Source organism: Eulemur rufifrons, chromosome 15 (genome assembly GCF_041146395.1).
Source record: "Eulemur rufifrons isolate Redbay chromosome 15, OSU_ERuf_1, whole genome shotgun sequence".
Classification (NCBI taxonomy): Eukaryota; Metazoa; Chordata; class Mammalia; order Primates; family Lemuridae; genus Eulemur; species Eulemur rufifrons.
Window position 1 is genome coordinate 14,817,031 of NC_090997.1, and position 20,569 is coordinate 14,837,599.

A 20,569-nucleotide genomic window follows, 5' to 3' on the forward strand; every position below is an offset into this window, starting at 1 on the left:
TGGACAGATTGGAACAGCGATGCTTTACAATGGAGTAATTTCATCTTTTAGTCATTATACTGACATCTCAACAATGCAGCTAAGTTCACAGCTACAAAACAAGCCAACATGAGTGCTCAAGTATTCAGGGATGTCTAATCCAGAGTATAAAATTCTGGGGAATTTGCTATCACTACCATCTAAATTCTCTGCATTTTAATCTATAGGCCATTTCTTCTTGTTCAATTCCATCCTATTAAGAGATTTGGTAATGAAATGAGAATTAGGTGCTAATATTCCTTTAGTATTATCATTTAAAAAAATAATTCATTCACCTAATTTTAGAAGCACTTAAATTCAACTATATATATATATTTTTTTTTTTTTTTTTTTTTCTTGAGACAGAGTCTTGCTTTGTTGCCTGGGCTAGAGTGAATGCCGTGGCGTCAGCCTAGCTCACAGCAACCTCAAACTCCTGGGCTCAAGCGATCCTCCTGCCTCAGCCTCCCGAGTAGCTGGGACTACAGGCATGTGCCACCATGCCCGGCTAATTTTTTCTATATATATTTTTAGTTGGCCAGATAATTTCTTTCTATTTTTAGTAGAGACAGGGTCTTGCTCTTGCTCAGGCTGGTTTCAAACTCCTGACCTCGAGTGATCCACCCGCCTCGGCCTCCCAGAGTGCTAGGATTACAGGCGTGAGCCGCTCAACTATATTTTTAACTCTTGTCACTTTTGTTCTTCTTATCCAATTTGTCTTTTCTTTCTGTAACAGTTACACCATTTTCTTAATATCTACTCATTAGCCATGTGGCTGCAATCTGCTTTATATTTTCTTCAAGGAAAGCTATTCCTTTCAAGGCTTCCTCTTTCCTCTAAGAAACCATATGCAATACCATGGCTCTCCCAAACTGAATTATTTTGAAATCTAAAGCACAGCCTTGCACTGTTGGCAAGAGAGGGGATGAGATGACCAGGCAGGTGAAAAATGCGCCACCCATGAGGTAGAAGTCTACTTGTGGACTTGGACCCATCTTTGATTCCACTGGGCACCTGGCAGGTGGGTATTCAAATATTTCTTGAAACAAGGCTACATCATCGCAGTTTCTCTGTTTTAATACCTGTTAGCACTAGAAGTTATTTTGCTAGTTTTTGCCAGTAGGTACTCACTACCATTGCTCTGGGTAGAGTGTGAACATCTCAGATGAGGTCCTGCCTAAGTTATTTCTCAGGTTCCACACAGTTCAAAATTCAGTGGCCTATATTTTATTTTCCCTAATATAATATGTGCTGTTTTTCAACTCTGGATCTTCAAAGGTACAAATCTAAAAGATGCTTGTGCTCTGTTATTACATGCTATCAGAAAGAAAACAAACTTTTTTCAGTCTAATTTGATTTTTAATGCTATTGATAATGACTTAGTTTTCAAAGAAGCAAATTAATTACAGACAAGAGAAAACATTGCAGAGATGGTGCCTGATCTCTTCTACTCAGGCCATGGCTGACCTACACAGGAAAGAAATGTATATTTGTGGTGCCTACATTATTATAAAAATCAGAGTAATAAGACTAATCAGAAAATAGCAATAATTAATTTTATGGCAGAATGAATCTGTCAGTAGTTGGATCTCTTCTGAAGAAAAAACAAAGGAAAAAAGCCATGTTTTTTGGAAAGAAATATGACAAGAAATGCCCACAGATGCACCCTGCTGTAGGGAATACATTTCTCCAAAATTAAAGGTACAAAGGTTGTCACATTTAATTTTCAACGGTTGTCCTGATTTAAGGAAATAGATTTCTACATTATTCAGGAATTATTAGAAATTTCATCAAGTTTAAACAAAAGTACTATTCTGTGACATGGGCGCAAAAAGTTGTTGTTTTCAACGAAGTTCGTAAGACATAATTGTCCATAAAGTGCATTTCCAATAAAAGTTCTCAGGAGAGTAATTTAAAGTGCAATGTATAAGGTACATAGTGCAAGGCTGCTAAATATATACATTATGTGCCAAGTCCAAATAAAAGCAGGATCTTATCTCTCCCCAAGCTAAAGAGAACAATGGAGACATACTCTCACATCTGTAATCCTTTGCAGGTCTGGGTATTTTGGTCTGTGTGTGTACATGGGGAGGTGTGTGTGTGAGACTGTACCTAAATATGCATATAACTGCTTGATAGTCTCTGCAAATGTCTGCAACTGGTTTCTTAGAATTTGAAACCTTTAAACACGGACAGAACTATGCAATCTCCACTTCAATATGCAATTTCACTTCAAAGTAGCATTAGGCTTGTAATAACGGTTGAGCTATTTCAGCCTGCATATCGTGTAAGGCAGGTATTTGGCTGCGAATTAAATGTTTAATGAAAATTATAGAGAATACAATCACTATAATGCTGCCAAGAGCGACCCCTATGAAATAAGGGTATGACTCCTCTGGCTCATATTCTTCTGGGCTGACACTCCCAAGGAGGAGTGTAGTGCTCTGGGTATAAGGAATTTGGCTTGGAGTTACTGAACTGAGCAGATCCTGCACATTCCTGAATGATCCATTGTGTGGCATGGTGGTGATGTTGAGGAGGTGGCACAGCAGCGGGTACAGATCTGTGGAGTTCATGGCTTCTTTTGTGAAATTCTTTCTGAAGGCAGGACCGTGGGCTAAAAATATTGGATGCATTTCTGATAATGCATTATCATAACCGTGGTTGCCTACTGCAAAGAGAAAATGCATGAATAAGTTAGCCAACAAGATGGCATCAGAATGGAAGCAACTGTTATACGGTCAAGCTCTGAACTTAAACACAAATTTTATCTAATTTGATTGGAAAAATAAAATGATTTTTTACAAATATTCTGTGCTGTTGTCAACATCACAGTTTACTTCAGGAAATGAAAAGGTAAATGATCACAAATGTTTCTTGCAGGCCAACACTACCTTACGCAGCAGAGGAAGCAGGATCGAGAGCAAAGCTGAGCCCAGTCAGGAAAAAATTAGAGTGTTTTTTTTTTCTTTTTTTTGGTGGCTGGCAAACTAATATTCAACAAATACAGTACCTACTATGTTCCAATTATTTTTCTGAAGATAAAGGGATAAAGATGCTATTTATTAGTCTTAGTCATGAAAACAATAAACTCCTAATTACCAATAAAAGGGGAAAAACACGTAAAGAAAAACAAAAGCAACCACAAAAATCCAATATATAGTTACAGCTACAATGCATACTGAAAAACAAAGGTCAGTACTCATATGTAGAGAGGAAAAATCTTGACTTTGAGGGTTCAGATCAGGATCCAACTTAGCATTGTGTACTTTAGTGTGGCTATAAAATAAAAACTTCAGGAGTCTTCTGACATATGTATCAAGTGATACAAAATTAATGCCAAATTGAAAACAAAAGCCACATTTTAAAGGCATGTGTGCCTAGCACAACGTCCGGGTGCAAGGCAAAGGAGCTACTGCTGTTAAAACAGCAACCTAAGAAAAGCAATAGGCTTTATTATCATCAAGAAAAGATAATTAGTTCAGGTGATGGTGATTTTATCTTTACACATTATATGAACGTATCAAAATATCACATGTGCCCTGAAAATATGTACATCTAGTATGTATCAATTAAAAATTTTTTTTTTAATTTAAAAAATAAAGGTAGTGAGAGGAATGACTAGTAAGTCAATCTCTAATACCTATAATTGCTACAGGAAAACATGCAATAGGAACACAAACACAGCCTCCCAAAAAGTCCTTAATCAATTTCTCTGGAAGTTATGAACTGACCCCTAGTCATCTCAAAATCATTTGAAGTTTTCCTGGCAAAATCTATCTGAAGAAGTCATTCTAAAGGCCATGAATCTTTGAGTTTATTCAAGTAAAAGTAATGCCGAATTTATGAATCACTAGTAATTATCTCACAGGTTACTACGCCATTATATAATTTGTAATTGGAGGATTGCTGTGTTCATTTCTATGAGAAGTTGGGATCTGGACTCCCAGTCATGAAGGAAAAGATGATTCTCTCATATCACGTTTCTTAGAAAATGAGATTTCAAATTAAATCATTATGACTTATATAAAATCTCTCCCATGAATAGGGATTTTGTTTTATAATGGTAGCCCCTACCATAAATGCTTGATCTAGTAGATAGTATTTAATAATGGATGCCTAAAGACAGGGGTTCTTAAACTTCAGTGTGTATGAGACGTCTAGAGGGCATGTAAAAACAGACTGCTAGGCCCTACCCTCACAGTTTCTAATTCAGTAGGTCTGGGTTGGGCCCAGGAATTGTTTATTCATAACAAGTTCTCAGCTGATTTGGATGTTGCTGGGCCAGGGAACACACTTTGAGAATCACTGTTTTGGACATTAGGGCTTAATTATCTTGTGGAACTCTGGCCAAGAAGGACTATGGGGGATAATATTCAATTATTTGTTGAATCAATGAAAATATAATATAAATAGGAGCATTAAAGGTTTTCTATCAAAAATAGAGGTGACCACTCTATTGTGTAATTGTAGTTCACTAAACGAAAATTTCTAGAGAGCCCCCTTAAATTTATAACTGTCAAATAAAAATCTCCCAAAAAATTGCAGTCCTTTTTTGAGCAATCACTCTACCATAAGAGCTACCTGCACAATACATGAAAATCTGAACATGCAAAGGCGGAAATTATTTTCATGGTCAAGGAAATCATTTTTAAAGGATTTCTTAATACAGTTTCCCTGGTATGATTAAATACTGTTTTGCAGTTTAGTATCAGTATGTAAAACCTATTTTAAGAACTGGAAACCATGCATCTCTACACACCTGGTACTATGAGCCACGAACACACTGCAAATGCCATTGTCAGGCAACTGCTTTTCTTTTAGACAATAAACATGGTAGGAACCCAATTCTACCCAAAAGGACACTTTTGTACATCTCTTATATATACATCAAGGACCAATGTCTAAAAAAGCATTTCTATATAGTTAAGTATAGACACAATGTGGTTCCTTCAACATTCAAGTAACAGAGGATAAAAACATCAGTAAATAAACTGCTACATTATCCATAGTCTCCACTTTACCAAAAAAATGATGCACAATGGGAAGAAATACTATAACATACTCACACAGAAAGTCTTCTGACTTATTCTGTAAAATATACCACCCCTTGTCAGCCACTGCTATGATTGGTTGAATTCGATTGTTGTATTTGTAATGCCATCTTTCTGGAATCTCTTCTTTTTTGTAAACAGTAAGATTAGGATGAGCATGAGCTAGTGCTTCATAGACTTCATCAAATTTACCTAAAGAGAAGGTAGGAGAGGCACTTAGAGCAAGACACTGCTACACTCAGATAAACAACCACGGGCAACAGACTCCCTAGTGAGGCAAAAAGCCAGCAAGCTGAACATAATGAAATACAAACAGACATATTAGAACTCCCTCCCTCTTGGGGGAAAGACTCTTGGAAGGGGAAACGGAGAAATAATTATTCTTCTGTCGTAAATAAATTCAGAGAGGACACTTTATAGAACTAGAAATCTCTAATCTCCAAAGACTTCAACACATACATACATACACGTATTCATTAGTGGCACTAAGTAAAATGTCTAGGGTACTAAAATACTTCAACAAAAACAAAGAGCTAGGTTCTCGTAGTTATGAGTGCAGGGACAGAGAATCTCTAGCAATTAAACATGGTAAGTAGAGAGTGGAGGCTGGGAAAAGACAGACTGAAGGTGGAAAGCAGCTTATAAAATGGAAAGGTCCTCAAAACACGGGAGGTGTTGCCAAGGTGTTCCTTGTACCTGCAACTGCAGCAAACCTGGGCACTGTCTTTTATTTCTTTTCTTATTTTTCAAATCCATTTATTGGGGCTTCATCCCTGCCTCCCACACCCCAACAAAAGAACATCATTGCAATTTTATAAGAGAAATCGAAGGATTAATGTGATTTTCTTAAACAACAAGAAAAAACTTATTTGTTGAGAACTGTGTGTAGGTGCACGTGTATATTTTAACATTCGCTGTTTCACGTGATTCTCTTAATTTCCCTCTGAGGGATAGAGGATAGAATTCTCAATTGTGAGATATCCAGCTTTTTAAGGTCTTGTTCTTCCATTTGATACCTAAAACCAATCCTAAGAGGTGATAAAATGTGAGTCAGAAGAGCAGGTCTGAGTCATGTTCTGCCACTTACTTTGTGACCTGGGGATATTGAACCTTTTGAGCTATCATACCTGTCTCTATGTCAGTGGAGACAATGCCCAGGTGACAGGTTTGGTATGAAGATTCCAGGAGAGGTTTTAAAAAGTACAAGGTATTGTTATTACTTTTCCTACTTATAGATAAGGAAAATAAATCTCAGATTAACCAAAGCTCTTTCTTCTTCTTATATTCTACTGCTTCTCTATTAAGCAGATCCCAATTAAGGGTCTATAGAAGGCTTTAGGGTTCCATGAATTCACTGTGATTGTATTCGAATTTTGTATGTATCTGTGCGTCTCACTTTTGCTGAGAAGGGAAATTGTAGCTTTCATCATATTCTATGATTCCAATATGGTTAAAACCTACTACCATAAATATAAAGAGAGAGGCTGGGCAGGGTGGCTCACGCCTGTAATCCTAGCACTCTGGGAGGCCGAGGCGGGAGGATCGCTCGAGGTCAGGAGTTCGAGACCAGCCTGAGCAAGAGCAAGAGGGAGACCTCCGTCTCTACTAAAAAAAAAAAAAAAAAAAAAATTGAAATGATCTGGACAGCTAAAAATATATATAGAAAAGAATTAGCCGGGCATGGTGGCACATGCCTGTAGTCCCGGCTACTCGGGAGGCTGAAGGATTGCTTAAGCCCAGGAGTTGGAGGTTGCTAGGAGCTAGGCTGACACCTCGGCACTCTAACCCGGGCAACAGAGCGAGACTCTGTCTCAAAAATAAATAAATAAATAAATATAGAGAGAGCATCAATTTCAATATTCTTGGAAAAAATTAGACTCTGAGAAAATAGATTTTGTTTTTTCAGAGTCTAAGGATTAAATCCCAGAATATTACCATGACACAGGCAAGTTTACTAAAAAGGCACAGAAACAGAAATCCCTATTCACCTAACCACACTGGGCAAACGCAGACCTAGCCTCAGGTCAGCACTCAGGTCAGACTTACCTTCTTTTGGCAAGATGGCTGCCACTGGAGATTGGTCAATCAGGGTATAGTGGTCTTTATCCAGATATTGGTCCAGTTCTATTACCCTTTCCTCAGAACACTGGGTCATTCCATGATCACTTGTGATGATTAGGTTTAGATCATTCCACAACTTTGCCTTTTTCAGCCTTTGTATGAGATATCCTAACTTGTTGTCAATATCTGAAATGACAGGCCCCATGAGTGGACTGTCGGGTCCTAGATGGTGGCCCATGTCATCAGGGTCTTCCCAATAGAGAAGACCGAGATTTATGGGCTCCTTTGATGTAAACCATTCAATAATTTTGGCAACTCTATCTTCAAATGAAACGGACTCATTGTAAGGCATGTAGTGAGTAGGAAAGCTCTTGTGTATGTTTACATCTGTTCCAGGCCACATGGCTGCACCACTACTGTGTCCCGCCCTCTGATTTGTGATCCATATTGGCGTTGCTTCTTCCCAAAACTCGGAATCATAAATATTCATGTGATCCAAGGAGAAAGATTTGTTCAGAATAGGGTCAAACATGTCATTTGCAACAATCCCATGACTCTCTGCAAAGAGCCCAGTCACCAAAGTATAATGGTTAGGGTAGGTCTTTGTAATAAAAATGTTAGTAACTTGCTTGACATGAACACCGTACTTCATAACATAATGAAAATGGGGTGTCGGAACTTTATATAAGTAATCCCAACGGAATCCATCAAATGAAACTAGTAGAACCTTTTGCTGGTCTGGTTGGAGAGAAAACGTTGTTGAAAGAGTTAGTGCAGCAAGTACGAAGGGCACCAAGAGACATTTTGAAGTCATTTTCAAAGTACTTGATCAGTTCAGTGTAAGAAAATCTGTAGAATAAACATATAGAAGTTAATGGCAATAATTTTGTTTTGTACACTTTACCCCAAAGTCAGAGTGATGGTGCTTAGTAATTCCAGTAACATCACAAATCAAAGCCTGGAAGAATTATGTTGCAGAACTCCAGGACAAGAGACCTGGGGCTACATGTATAATAAAGCTATGAAGTTTAGTTGCATTTTAAAAGCTTTTTACTAAGAATTTATCTAAATATTCCTCAAAGGAATTATTTAAATGAGCTCCCCGATAGCATTTTAAGATGTGATATAATTTATATACAGTGTTTCAAAACCATTTTCAGGTTGACCCAGACTTCTGACTTCTAATCAGAAACTTTTATACAGTCAAATGCCTTTGAACATATTTATCATTATGGCCAAACCAACTGTAGGAACTTAGCAACAACGAAGTCTCATTAGCAAATGTAATGATGGTGCTTTAAAAAATATATATTTTATATATATTCAAAACCAATGTTTGGTTTATCATGGCTAGAAGTATTACTAGAGAGAGAAGAAAGTAGATAAACTTGGTTTCTTGAAGTGAAATAAAATTGATGACATTTGAATATATTTATGAAAGGCAATCTGCATCATTTATTAATAATCAAATCACAGCCTTCCTTGAACTAAAGAATTCGATTCTAAACTAAGCATAAACGGAAACATAATTCTGAAATTTGATGTTGACTTTCCTAATGTTAAAATTAGTCAACAATCTTATCAATGATATTTGAAGAAAAAGCACTTCCCAGGATTAAATCACTTCGGATCAAGGTTGTTGGTGTTTTTTTTTTAAATCTGCATATTTCTAAAAAGTTTTTATTATATTCAAGAAAGCTACTAAGAGGCAGTATGTAAACAATAGACATGTAAATTTTGTCAGTTCTCATCAGGGTGCACATCAAGGATCTTTTGTTCTCTCCTTTTCCTGCCCATTCTTGCATGAAGGTATTCATAAGCCCACCAAAACCTGGATCTAACCATACTTTGGTCAAAGAAATCTCTTGAATTCAGCTTTTGACATCTTCCTAATTCGAAAATGCTGAAGATATTTTTAAACCTCCAAAATAGATCCTGCTTTGCCTTGCTATATTATAGGCATAGAGAAGTAAAAACTGCTTGGCAGGCTTGCTTTGCTTTCGGGAGCACAAACTATGTGTAAACTATGTGTATGAGCTGAGGGCAGTAATTACTTTGTTTTTTAACTGTGATTTCACCATATCTAGATATTACTTACTTAAACTTTAATTGTTTTAGGTACTGGGTCTCAAGACAATGGTTCAAAAATTAAATTTAAAACTATTTCTTAAATGACAACAATTTTTCCCATTTCGGAAGGAACATTAAAAATAGTTGCAACAGTGAATTTGCAAATAGGGAACTGCAAATATGTTTACTAAATATCCGGCTGAGGATGGTGGTTCCTCCTTCTCCTTCCCTTCTCCCCCACCTTCCTAACACAAGGAAGGCTAGTATCAACCAAATGTAATTTAAGGCTAAAAAGAGAGAGAATCAACTACATAAAACACATGATTTTCATCTATCTTAGCAAATTAAGTCAGCAAATGTGGTAAGCAGGCGAGAACTGCTTTCCTGGGACCAACAAAAGCAAGGATCAGTGCTGTCTAAAGCTTAGGAATGTTTGGCAAGAAGAACCCACATTATCACCACATCGATGACATAAAGCAATGAACAGAGAGGTGGGGGTGGGGATGAAAGAAATCGCATTTTTTTTTTTCTTTTCCATGCACAAAACGCTGCACAAAGCAGTGGAATTCTTAGATCTACGTCCAGATTTCTCTGTGCTGCTTTCCAATTCTCCCTCCCCTCCAATCCTCTTTCCACAGCCTTGGAAATCTGGAGGGAAGGGGCGCCAATTAAAGGGAAGAAGAGGAAAAGTAAAGGCGTAGGTTTGTGTAGAGCGGGTAGGCGTCACGACACGGGATGCATCGCCCCATCTCCTCCAGGAAGGGTCGCGGGGCAGGGTAGGTTCCTAATTCCCGGACCTCTCGCCTACCGAGGCCGGCAGATGCCTCCGTGGGCTCTTTTAGATACATATGCAATAGCAAGGCGGGGGCGCGATGGCTTTGGGGGCCCAGAGGAGCGGTGTGGGTCCCCGGGAGGCAAGCCGCCCACCCCCTGGACTCTTACCCTCCCTCGCAGCGATCCGGTCTGGGGCAATGGGAGGGAGGGCCTGGAGGAGGCTCCCTCCCGCGGGCCGGGGCTAATCGCGGGGAGACCGGAGCAAGAGGCGCCCCCCGGACCGCAGCAGCTCACCTGCACGCGACCTCGGCGCAGAGCACCTGACCCACGCCGGCTCCCGCCGCTCGCCCTGCCTCTTGGCTCCCATTGGCTACGGCAGAGATTGTCACCTATGCCCGGGGCGCTGAGCGAAAGCCAGGCTCCGCGGAGTGGCTGCACCGCCTGTCAGTCAGCAGGGGCGGGGGCGGGTGCTGCCTGGGATCGAAGGATGCGGGGGGAGGAACCCGCAGGGACAGAGGGCCGGGCGGGACCCAGCTGGGAGGTCAGAGAGGTGGGCAGGCTACCGGGACGGTCGATTGGCGCTGCACCGGGGCCTCTCACTGCCTGGTCACACGCAGTCTTTGCCGCGTGCCTCTCCCAGACGGCAGTGGTGCGGACAGCTGATACCGTGCTACCCCAGTGGTGGTTCTAGTACTCTAACACTCACTGTTTGTTTTTTTTTTTAAAGCTACTTTGTATTCTCTGATCTCTTATCTCAAGTCCTCCCCACCCAACCCCTTATTACATATTGGTGCTGGCCACACCATGGGCTTTCTTCTGACCTGAGCACCTGAGGATGTCGGTGGGATGATGAATTTTTCTTTCATTCTTTTTTTCCCATTAAGTAGTGTTATCAGATTTACCTCTGAAAGGGTTTATTCATCTAGTCAACTCGGCAGCCCGTGTGTTTGTTTGTTCAGGTTTTTGCAGTTTAGGGCTTCGATATACCTAGCGTGGCACCGGAAAATGCACAAACTCAACCAAGCCAGACTCAGGACTGGGTTCATTCGCACAGGCAGAGGCTGAACAGCTACTCTCATGGTCGCATCTGGGCTCCAGACTCTGCTTCTTGTGTTGCTACCAAATATTCATCAAAACCATCAGCTTCAGGCCTGATTTCTCTTTCAGGAAATCTTCAACTCTTTTGGTTTGTTAATGGCCCTGTTTCTTCTTTTCCTGTACTGTAGTGGATTAATTTTTCAATTTTTGTAAATAATCAATGATATGTTTAGGCCAGAGGGAATGTGGGCAGGTGCATAGTTTGCCAATTTGATTCCAACTGTCTTTACCATAAACTATAGCAGTGACATTGAACTGCTGACAAATCTGAAAGGATTTGTCCATCTACACAATTCCCGGCCCTCATTCTGACATAATTAGGTAGAATTCTGATTCAAACTGCAGTGGGCAATAACATCCACTTGATTGTCACACTTTAAGTTTTAACATCTAACTAACTGGTAAAACTGGGAGCATATCTGCAACAGTGGCTTTGGCTCCTACCTGGAGCTCACATCCCGTGTCTGGTGTCCTGGAGCTATAAAGTGAATAGACATTCCTGCTGCTATTTGATTAAACAAAGCAAACATTTTGGTCATAGCTTTTTCTCTGTCAGCTTCTAATAGAGGGACAGTCACAACCCCAACCATCACTACCTCCTAATCGGGTCATACCATCCCGAAGGGCATCTGGGCACCCTGCCATAGCCTTGTATTTGTGGTAACTCGAGTTTATGGTTTTCAACACGTGGGATGGGGATTAAGAGGGAGGCTGGCTTCTGTGTTTAGCCAGACCCAAAGACAATAAAGTCGTACACGTTGTTCTGAGTTCCCAAAACCCTGTCCTTTGAAATTGCCCAAACTTGGAACAGGGTGGTCTAATCTTGTAAGTTCTTATCCCCCCAAAATAAGCCAACCCTGTGTTCTCCCCAAACAAAGAACAACTTATGCTTATCATAGAGCAGAGGTAGTGCAAATGGGTCTTTTATATGGGTCACTGAACATTGCTGGACTCTATTCAGATGACAACGTGCCTTGCTTTGCAAACTTTCTGTGGAAGTCATGATTGTGTTCACCAGCTATCCCTGTGAAATAGGCAGGACAGAGCCGTTAGCCACCCAAGAGGCTCCCAAGAGGTTCAGCAAGTGCCAGATACTTCCCAGATCTTCTCCATATAACAAAATCTAATGTGCAATTGGTAGGATTATTATGTAACACGTGTCATAAATGGGGAAGAATCTGGTATAAATAGTTAGAGGAATGATTCTAAAAACATGGAATTCCTGCTTATACATCTGTACCTGCCCTCCTGCTTTGCCTGTTGCCTCAATATCTGTCCAGGTACTCGGAAAGTTATGACAGCATAAGCCACAGCCTGTTATTGCTATTGGCTGTAACTATTCCTTTATTCTATTAATATATCATGGAATTGGTGGAATTATAATTGAGCTAGTAATGTGTTTCTGAATAATGGACTAACAGAAGAATCAGCTTCTTTCTTTCAAGGATTTTGGGGTAAGGTGGGGAAGTAAAGTAGACATTTGAGGGCTGGATTATTTTCTTCATCAGGCGCTGGAAGAGCTTTATGCTAAAACTGAAATATGATCTGTTTTTTACAAAATGACCAAAACTGGCTCAACAACAGAAATCTTATTTTTAGAACTAGACCCCGTGATATGGAAAATGAACAAATTATTCTACAATGTAAAAAATCTTTAAGGTTGCATTCCAGTATATTACACCACAAATGACTAAAGTAAAAGAAAGTTCATCTCTTAATCCTTTGTAGAACATTCTGCAAAATGTGAGTCTCACATATTTAACAGCCATAGCTAGGAACCACCAGGACTCTGGTTCTAGACTGGTCTTAATTCATGATAAATAGTAGGTCTTCACTAATTTGGACTCATTATCAGAATTTCAGCCCAGTGGATGCAGAGTTGAATTATAGAATAGTAAAAAACGTAGCCTAAGAATTTTTATGCCTATTAGTAATTCAGGTGTCTAATGATATAATTTTACTAATTAGAACTTATTTTACACAAATAATTATCATGCCTTTATCCTCAGAGAGCTTTGTATAAGTCAAACATAACCTTATAAACTTCTTTGTGTTATTGTATTATGGAAATTGTATTCATAGTGTGCCAGTTGTCTAGGACTGCCCTAACGAGTCACGACAAACTGTATGGCTTACTACAACAGAAATTTATTCTCTTATAGTACTGGAGGCCAGAAGTCTGGAATGAAGATGGAGTTGGGGCCATGCTTCCTCCAGAGACTTCCAGGAAGAATTCTTGCTTGTCCTTTCCAGCTTCTGGGGATTCTGGTATTCCTTAATCTGTTGCAGCATAGCTCCAATCTCTGCCTCCCCCATCACGTGGTGAGTCTCTGTGTCTTCCCATGGCCTTCTTATAAGGACATAAGTCGTCAGAAATAAGGCCCACTTTAATCCAGTATGGCATCATCTAAACTTAATTACATACGCAAAGATCCCAGTTCCAAATAAGATCACATTCTGGGGTCCCAGGTGAATGTGCATTTTGAAAGGACACTATTCAACCCCCTACACATAGCTAGCACAAAGTTTAATTTTATAGCCTAGCCTACATCAAAAGTTCATGGATTATCGCAGAGCATGTAAATAGGTGGAAAACCATACCATGCTCATGGATCGGAAGAATCAACATTGTTAAAATGTCTATACTGCCCAAAGTGATCTACAGATTCAATACAATCCCTATTAAATTACCAACATCATTCTTCACAGATATAGAAAAAATAATTTTATGCTTTGTATGGAACCAGAGAAGACCCCGTTTAGCAAAAGCAATTTTAAGCAACAAAAACAAAATGGGAGGTATTAATTTGCCAGATTTCAAACTATACTACAAGACTGTGATTATTAAAACTGCTTGGTATTGGCACAAGTGCAGGGACACAGACCAGTGGAACAGAACAGAAAATCCAAATATAAAACCATCCTCATATAGCCATCTAATCTTCGACAAAGCAGACAAAAACATACTCTGGGGAAAAGGTTCCTTATTCAATAAATGGTTCTGGGAAAACTGGATAGCCACACGTAGGAGACTGAAACAGGACCCACAGCTTTCACCTCTCACAAAAATCAAATCACGGTGGATAACAGACTTAAACCTTAGGTGTGAAACTATTAGAATTCTAGAAGAAAATGTAGGAAAGACTCTTGCAGACATTGGCCTAGGCAAAGAATTTATGAAGAAGACCCCTAAGGCAATCACAGCATCAACAAAAATAAATAAATGGGACCTGGTTAAATTAAAAAGCTTCCGCACAGCCAAAGAAACCTTCATGAGAGTAAACAGAAAACCTACAGAATGGGAAAAAATTTTCACATGCTACACATCAGATAAAGGACTGATAACAAGAATCTATTTAGAACTCAGGAAAATCAGTAAGAAAAAATCGAACAACCCTATCAAAAAGTGGGCAAAGGGCATGAATAGAAATTTTTCAAAAGAAGATAGAAGAATGGCTAACAAACATATGAAAAAATGTTCAACATCTCTAATCATCAGGGAAATCCAAATCAAAACCACAATGAGATATCACTTAACTCCAGTGAGAATGGCCTTTATCAAAAAGTCCCAAAACAATACATGTTGGCATGGATGCGGAGAGACAGGAACACTCATACACTGCTGGTGGGACTGTAAACTAGTGCAACCCTTGTGGAAAGCAATATGGAGATACCTTAAACAGATTCAAGTAGACCTACCATTCGATCCAGCAATCCCATTATTGGGCATCTACCCAGAAGAACAAAAGTCATTCTATAAAAAAGACATCTGCACCCGAATGTTTATAGCAGCACAATTCACAATTGCAAAGATGTGGAAACAACCCAAATGCCCATCAATACATGAATGGATTAGTAAAATGTGGTATATGTATACCATGGAGTATTACTCAGCTATAAGAAATAACGATGATATGGCATCTCTTTTGTTCTCCTGGAGAGAGTTGGAACCCATTCTATTAAGTGAAGTATCCCAAGAATGGAAAAATAAGCACCACATGTGCTCACCAGCAAATTGGTTTCCCTGATCATCACCTAAGTGCACATTTGGGAATAACACCAATTGGGTATCGGACAGAGGTGGAGGGTGGGGGGAGGGGATGGGTGTATACCTACATGATGAGTGCGATGTGCACTGTCTGGGGAATGGACACGCTTGAAGCTCAGACTCGGGGGGATGGGGGGCAGGGGCAATATATATAACCTGAACTTTTGTACCCCCATAATAAGCTGAAATTAAAAAAAGTTCATGGATTATTACTAAAATGGCTCAAATCAAGGAAACGGACAATATCTAGCACTAAAGAGGATTCAGAGCAACTAGGACTATCGTGCATTGCTGTTTGGAATGGTACAACCACTATGGAAATAAGGTTGGAAGTCTCTGATAAAGTTAAATATATATATATCATACAACCCAGGAATCCCACTTCTAGCTATTTATCTAAGAGAAATGAAGACAGATGTTTATTGAAAAAATTATAAATAAATTTTTATAGCAGCTTTCTTCATAATCACCAAAAGCTGAAAACAACCCTCCAAAAATGTCCCTCAACTCATGAATACATAAAGAAATTATAGTATATCCATAAATGGAATACTATTAATTAAGAAGGAATAAAGAACTAATACGTGCAACAACATGGATGAGTCTCAAAAGCATTTTGCGAAGTGAATGAATCCAGGCACATGGTTATATGGTTATATACTGTATGATTCCATCTATATCATGATCATTAAAAAAGGCAAAATGATGGGAATAGAAATCAGATCGGTGGGTGCCAGGGGCTGAAGGGTAAGGAGAGGGGATTGGCTTAAAGGGACACAAGGAATTTTTTTATGTTATGTAATCTTGATTGCTGTGGTGGTTACGTCACTAAGTTTGTCAAAATTCAGAGAACTATGCATCTGAAATTGTTTCATTTTACTGTGGGGAAATTATAACTTAATATACAATGTAACAATAAATAGGCCCTGTGATCACCTCCTGTCCCCCACCGAAATCTGTGAGTTAGCTCTGGTAGTGTTTGACTCCCTGTGTCCTTTTCCTCTGTGTGTGACAAGATCCCAGTGCAGCCCGCAGGATGTGAGTGCTTGCAGGGGCAGGAACTCTGCAAGGCCTGCTCTGCCGGCTTTCGTGTCCTTTGGCCTCATAAATGAAGTCTGGAAACTATGCAGGAAAAAAAAAAAAACAACAATTTATTTTCTGGGATATAACTGAATGCCATTTGTTGAATAACTAAGTAGTCTAGGATGTACTAATACAGCAGAAGGGGCAGTTGTCTTTTAGTATTTGCTTTTAGGCCCATTTTGTAAGATGTATTTTCAGAAGAGGCCAAATACAAAATTGCACATGTATTTGTGGTATATGGGGTGAAAACATTTAGTCAAACCATGCTCTCAGTTCTTTGTAAAGCACATAACATCACCTCTTAGAAGCCTGAATGTACTTAGTGTAATATCACTATTCATTTCGAAAAGTATTGGCTTCTTACAGGTTTCGTAATTCTGCAAATTTACTATCATCATGGGAGCACCTAAAAATATTGTCCTATTCCCAAATCCAAAAACACTTTTTTTTCCAATCTAGGTATTTGCATTTAAAATGTAAATGTTAACAACCTTTGCACCTATTTTGTAGCTTGAGGGTACACTGAGTTCTTTGGTGAGTACTAAACTTCATGAACAAGCGAAGCAGATAGCAACTGCTTTATGCCTTTATGGCTTTCTTGGCACCGAAGGGGTGGGGGTGAAGTCATGGGAGGGTTCTCCCTGCTCCATTTCTGGATGGCGGCAATTTCATAATTGGAAATTAACCTGTTAGTCTTAAGGCTTTTCTCCCAGGAGTGATGCCATATTCACTTCTCTTAGCCATTTATGTGCACCTGTGTGTAACTAAGTCTATCTCATTCACTCCAATTAGCATAATCGTTGGGGAGAAAAGCCCTGAGAAGAATGCAGATGGACATTGTCTTTGGAAAGTGAGTAAACAGAGGGGGCCCCTCTAGAGGAAAGTGAAGACAGAAAGAGGAAGGAAGGGGGACAAACCCAGAGCTGACATCCTCATGATTTGCTCAAAGCCAGTTCTGCATTTTGACTGTCATTTGGGGCAGTTCACTCCAGCGAGATATGCAGTCATAGCAACAGAGGACACCTGGCTCCACGTGTGTCTTGCACTAAAGTTTGAATGGCCTTTGGTCTAGAAAATTAATAGGAAATATACAATCCTTGTGATTTTTGCTATTCTTCAAATCACTTTTATCCTTATTCCTCTGCATGTGCTGTCGCCTGTGGTCTGATTTCACGAAGGACTCCCTCTTCCTGTACCTTGCTTCTGCTGGCCTATTTCCTTCCCTAGTCACTAATGGGGACTGTGTTTCATAGGAAAGTCCATTCTGTGTGAAGGGATTTTTGCTCATTGACTCATCTGTTTTTGCTTAATACCAAAGACATACACGTGTCTGGGTTCACCGGTCAGAGTCAGCTGAGCTACTCATGGTGCTAGGGCAGAGTAAACCTACTGACCCATCTGTACGGCAGTTTAACTTGCTGGTTTTTTTTTAAATAACAGTTTGATTGAAATGTGAGTCACTTAACATAAAATTGACCCATTTGAGGTATACAGTTCAGTGTTAAATGACCATCTAAGGCCTCATTGGCCTATTTTAACCAAGTGATGTAACTGAGAATGATCATTCTATGAAATCACCCAAACGTTCGTTCACAGGGTAAAAATGGAGTCAGGAGACTGTTTTACATTTGTACCGTGCTCCATAGTTTTTGAAATACATTTTGAAGACATCACCAGCATGAGTTTTCTTCTCATGGCTACTTGTGTGCTATGTTCAGCGAGAATGAGTGGCTTAACCAAAGCTACATATCTAACCATTTGAATTCAGGGAAAAATATAGTAATTTCTACAAGAGAGGACCAAACAAAAGTGATACGGAAATACACAGGACAGAGAAATTAGCTCTGACTGGAGAACACATTGGAATTCCATGGCAGTGGAGGAGTGGAAAGTGGGTTATGGAGAGGTTGGGTTTCCAGCAGGTGGGATTTCCACAGAGCAGGTGGAACAGCAGTGAGAAGGGCCAACCTACACTTGGGAATGGCGAGTAGAGACCCCGTCCTGTAGGGCTTTGAAAACCGGGCCAGGAATTTGGAGTCAGTTCTATGGGCACTGGGGGGCAGTGGAAGGTTCTTGAGGAGGGGCACATCATGACCAGAGCCATTAAGATAATTTTTGAATCACCAGTGGTGCCAGGTGGCATAGTGTTCTAGCACCTTGACATTTAATTAATATCAATGTTTAACTGGCATTGAGACTGACATTGCCTTTTTGACTAACTCACTTGGCAGGAACTGCGCATTCTCATTAGGTAGCCCAGGCTAATCCATTATCATGACCCTTCTGAAAGCTGTAAAGTACTTTGGTTTTCTGTTAAGTGCACAGTGAGAGGCACTATGCATTTCTTTTGCCATTTCTTCTTGGCTACATCTATTGGCCTATTCCTAGTGCACTGTGTGGTACATGTTGTCAGGTTTTGTGTTTTCAGTGCCACCCCAATTTTGGGACGGGAACCTGTCACTAAATCGCAGCTCTGAGAGTCAGAAGAAACAGGCATGTCAGTATGAATGGATGTGTACTTTCCGATCCCTTAGGGAGGTGACCTCATTGTCACAAGCTGCAAGTTTGTTTGCAACTTTTGTTTAATCACAAAGTCAACAGAAAAAGCGGTGGTGTGCAAGACAAGGGGAAAGTTGGAGGGGCATTTAAAAACTTTCCAGAATGGGTGCTATAATCTTATTGAAGAAAATAGCAAATCCTCTCCACTAGGCAGCTGTGTGCAGGAGTAGGAGGAGCAGAGAAGAGATGGGTGGCAGAGAGACACTGATAAAGCTGGAACAACGGTCTGCATGGGAGATGAAGTGAGTGTGAAATAGAGTAAATAATAATATTACTAGAATTATAATAATAATGCTTATTATTTAGTGGCAGCCAGATACCAGGCACGATGCCAAGCAACACAATATCTTGACTCATTTAGTCTTCACCACAACCCTGTGATCTTTTATATGCCAGGTTAAGAAAGAGAACCTCAGAGAGATGAAGTAACTCATTGAAGATCGCTCAACTAGCAAATGGCAGGACCAGACTTCATTCACCTCAGTAAGACCCCAAAGGGGGGACATAAAAGGGGCATTCTGGGGACAGATTTGATCTTCAGATGGACATGACCTTAGCTTCCTAGGAACTAAGGATTACCAGTTATTCCAGCGCCGTTTGTTGAAAAGTATTTTCTTTGCTTTTAAATTGCTTTGGTTCCTTTGTCATAAACAATTTACCTTATAAGTATGGATCTATTTCTGGACTCAATTCCAGCCCATTGATCTAGCCCAAAGGCTATCTGTCTTTATGTCTCTACCACACTGACTTGATTACCAAAGCTTTGCAGTAAGTCTGGAGGTAAGGCAGTGTGAGTCCTCCTCCATTGTCTTTCTTTTTCAAGATTGTTTTGGCTATGCTAGGTCCTTTGCCTTTTCGTGTACATTTTAAAATCAGCTTGTCCATTGCTATATACTGGCCTAGATTATGATTGGGATGATATCAGATCTATAGACCAATTTAGGGAGAACATTCAACTTTACAATATTGATTACTCCAGTGCATGAATGTGGTAAATGTCCCTAGTTTTCAAACTGAGGTTTAGAAAGCCTAGATGTCTTCCTAACATTATAAACCTAAAAGCAGCAGAAGCTTCCTTAATCGATTTACAATTAATTGACTCACCAGAATGGCCTGCACTCTTCTTTCCCTCTGCAACTAATATTAAGTGCTACCCTAGACCAGGCGCGGTGGCTCACGCCTGTAATCCTAGCACTCTGGGAGGCTGAGGCGGGTGGATCGCTCAAGATCAGGAGTTCGAGACCAGCCTGAGCAAGAGCGAAACCCTGTCTCTACTAAAAAAAAAATAGAAAGAAATTATCTGGCCAACTAAAATATATATAGAAAAAATTAGCCGGGCATGGTGGCGCATGCCTGTAGTCCCAGCTACTTGGGAGGCTGAGGCAGGAGGATTGCTTAAGCCCAGGAGTTTGAGATTGCTGTGAGCTAGGCTGACACCACGGCACTCTAGCCAGGGCAACAGAGTGAGACTCTGTCTCAAAAAAAAAAAAAAAAAAAGGTGCTACCCTAGGCATTGTAAACTTTGTTGACTACTCTATTTCTGTCTAGCAATTATCCTTCTGCCAGGTAAATTTTAGGTTCATTTAGGGTCAGTATCTAATTTTTCCAATAGTGCTTATTGTTGTAATTAAATAATTTATGTAAAGAATATAAATCTTAACTTAGTGATTCTATTTTTAAGAATTTATCCTGTCAGAACTGGGAACAAAGATTTTGGTATGACAATATTCTCATAGTTTTAATACTACTGTTCCCCAGTGGGAAACAAACTAAGTGTCTCATAAAAAGAAATGATTAAGAACGT

At 39.8% G+C, this 20,569-nt stretch overlaps 1 protein-coding gene across 2 annotated transcripts; it reads right to left on the reverse strand.

The window, feature by feature from the left end:
* Window positions 1-393: 393 nt before the first annotated feature.
* Window positions 394-10,308, reverse strand: ENPP5 (ectonucleotide pyrophosphatase/phosphodiesterase family member 5). Of its 2 annotated transcripts, none has more exons than XM_069487445.1 (4): window positions 10,272-10,308; window positions 7,119-7,982; window positions 5,088-5,264; window positions 394-2,689 (listed from the first exon to the last, which is right to left on the reverse strand). In XM_069487445.1, exons 2-4 carry the CDS (start codon window positions 7,945-7,947, stop codon window positions 2,262-2,264), a joined length of 1,434 nt encoding a protein of 477 aa, XP_069343546.1. In that variant the 5' UTR covers window positions 7,948-7,982; window positions 10,272-10,308; the 3' UTR covers window positions 394-2,261. The 2 variants fall into 2 exon arrangements, with proteins under 2 accessions (XP_069343546.1, XP_069343547.1); XM_069487446.1 differs by lacking the exon at window positions 10,272-10,308 and adding an exon at window positions 10,146-10,252.
* Window positions 10,309-20,569: the final 10,261 nt, after the last annotated feature.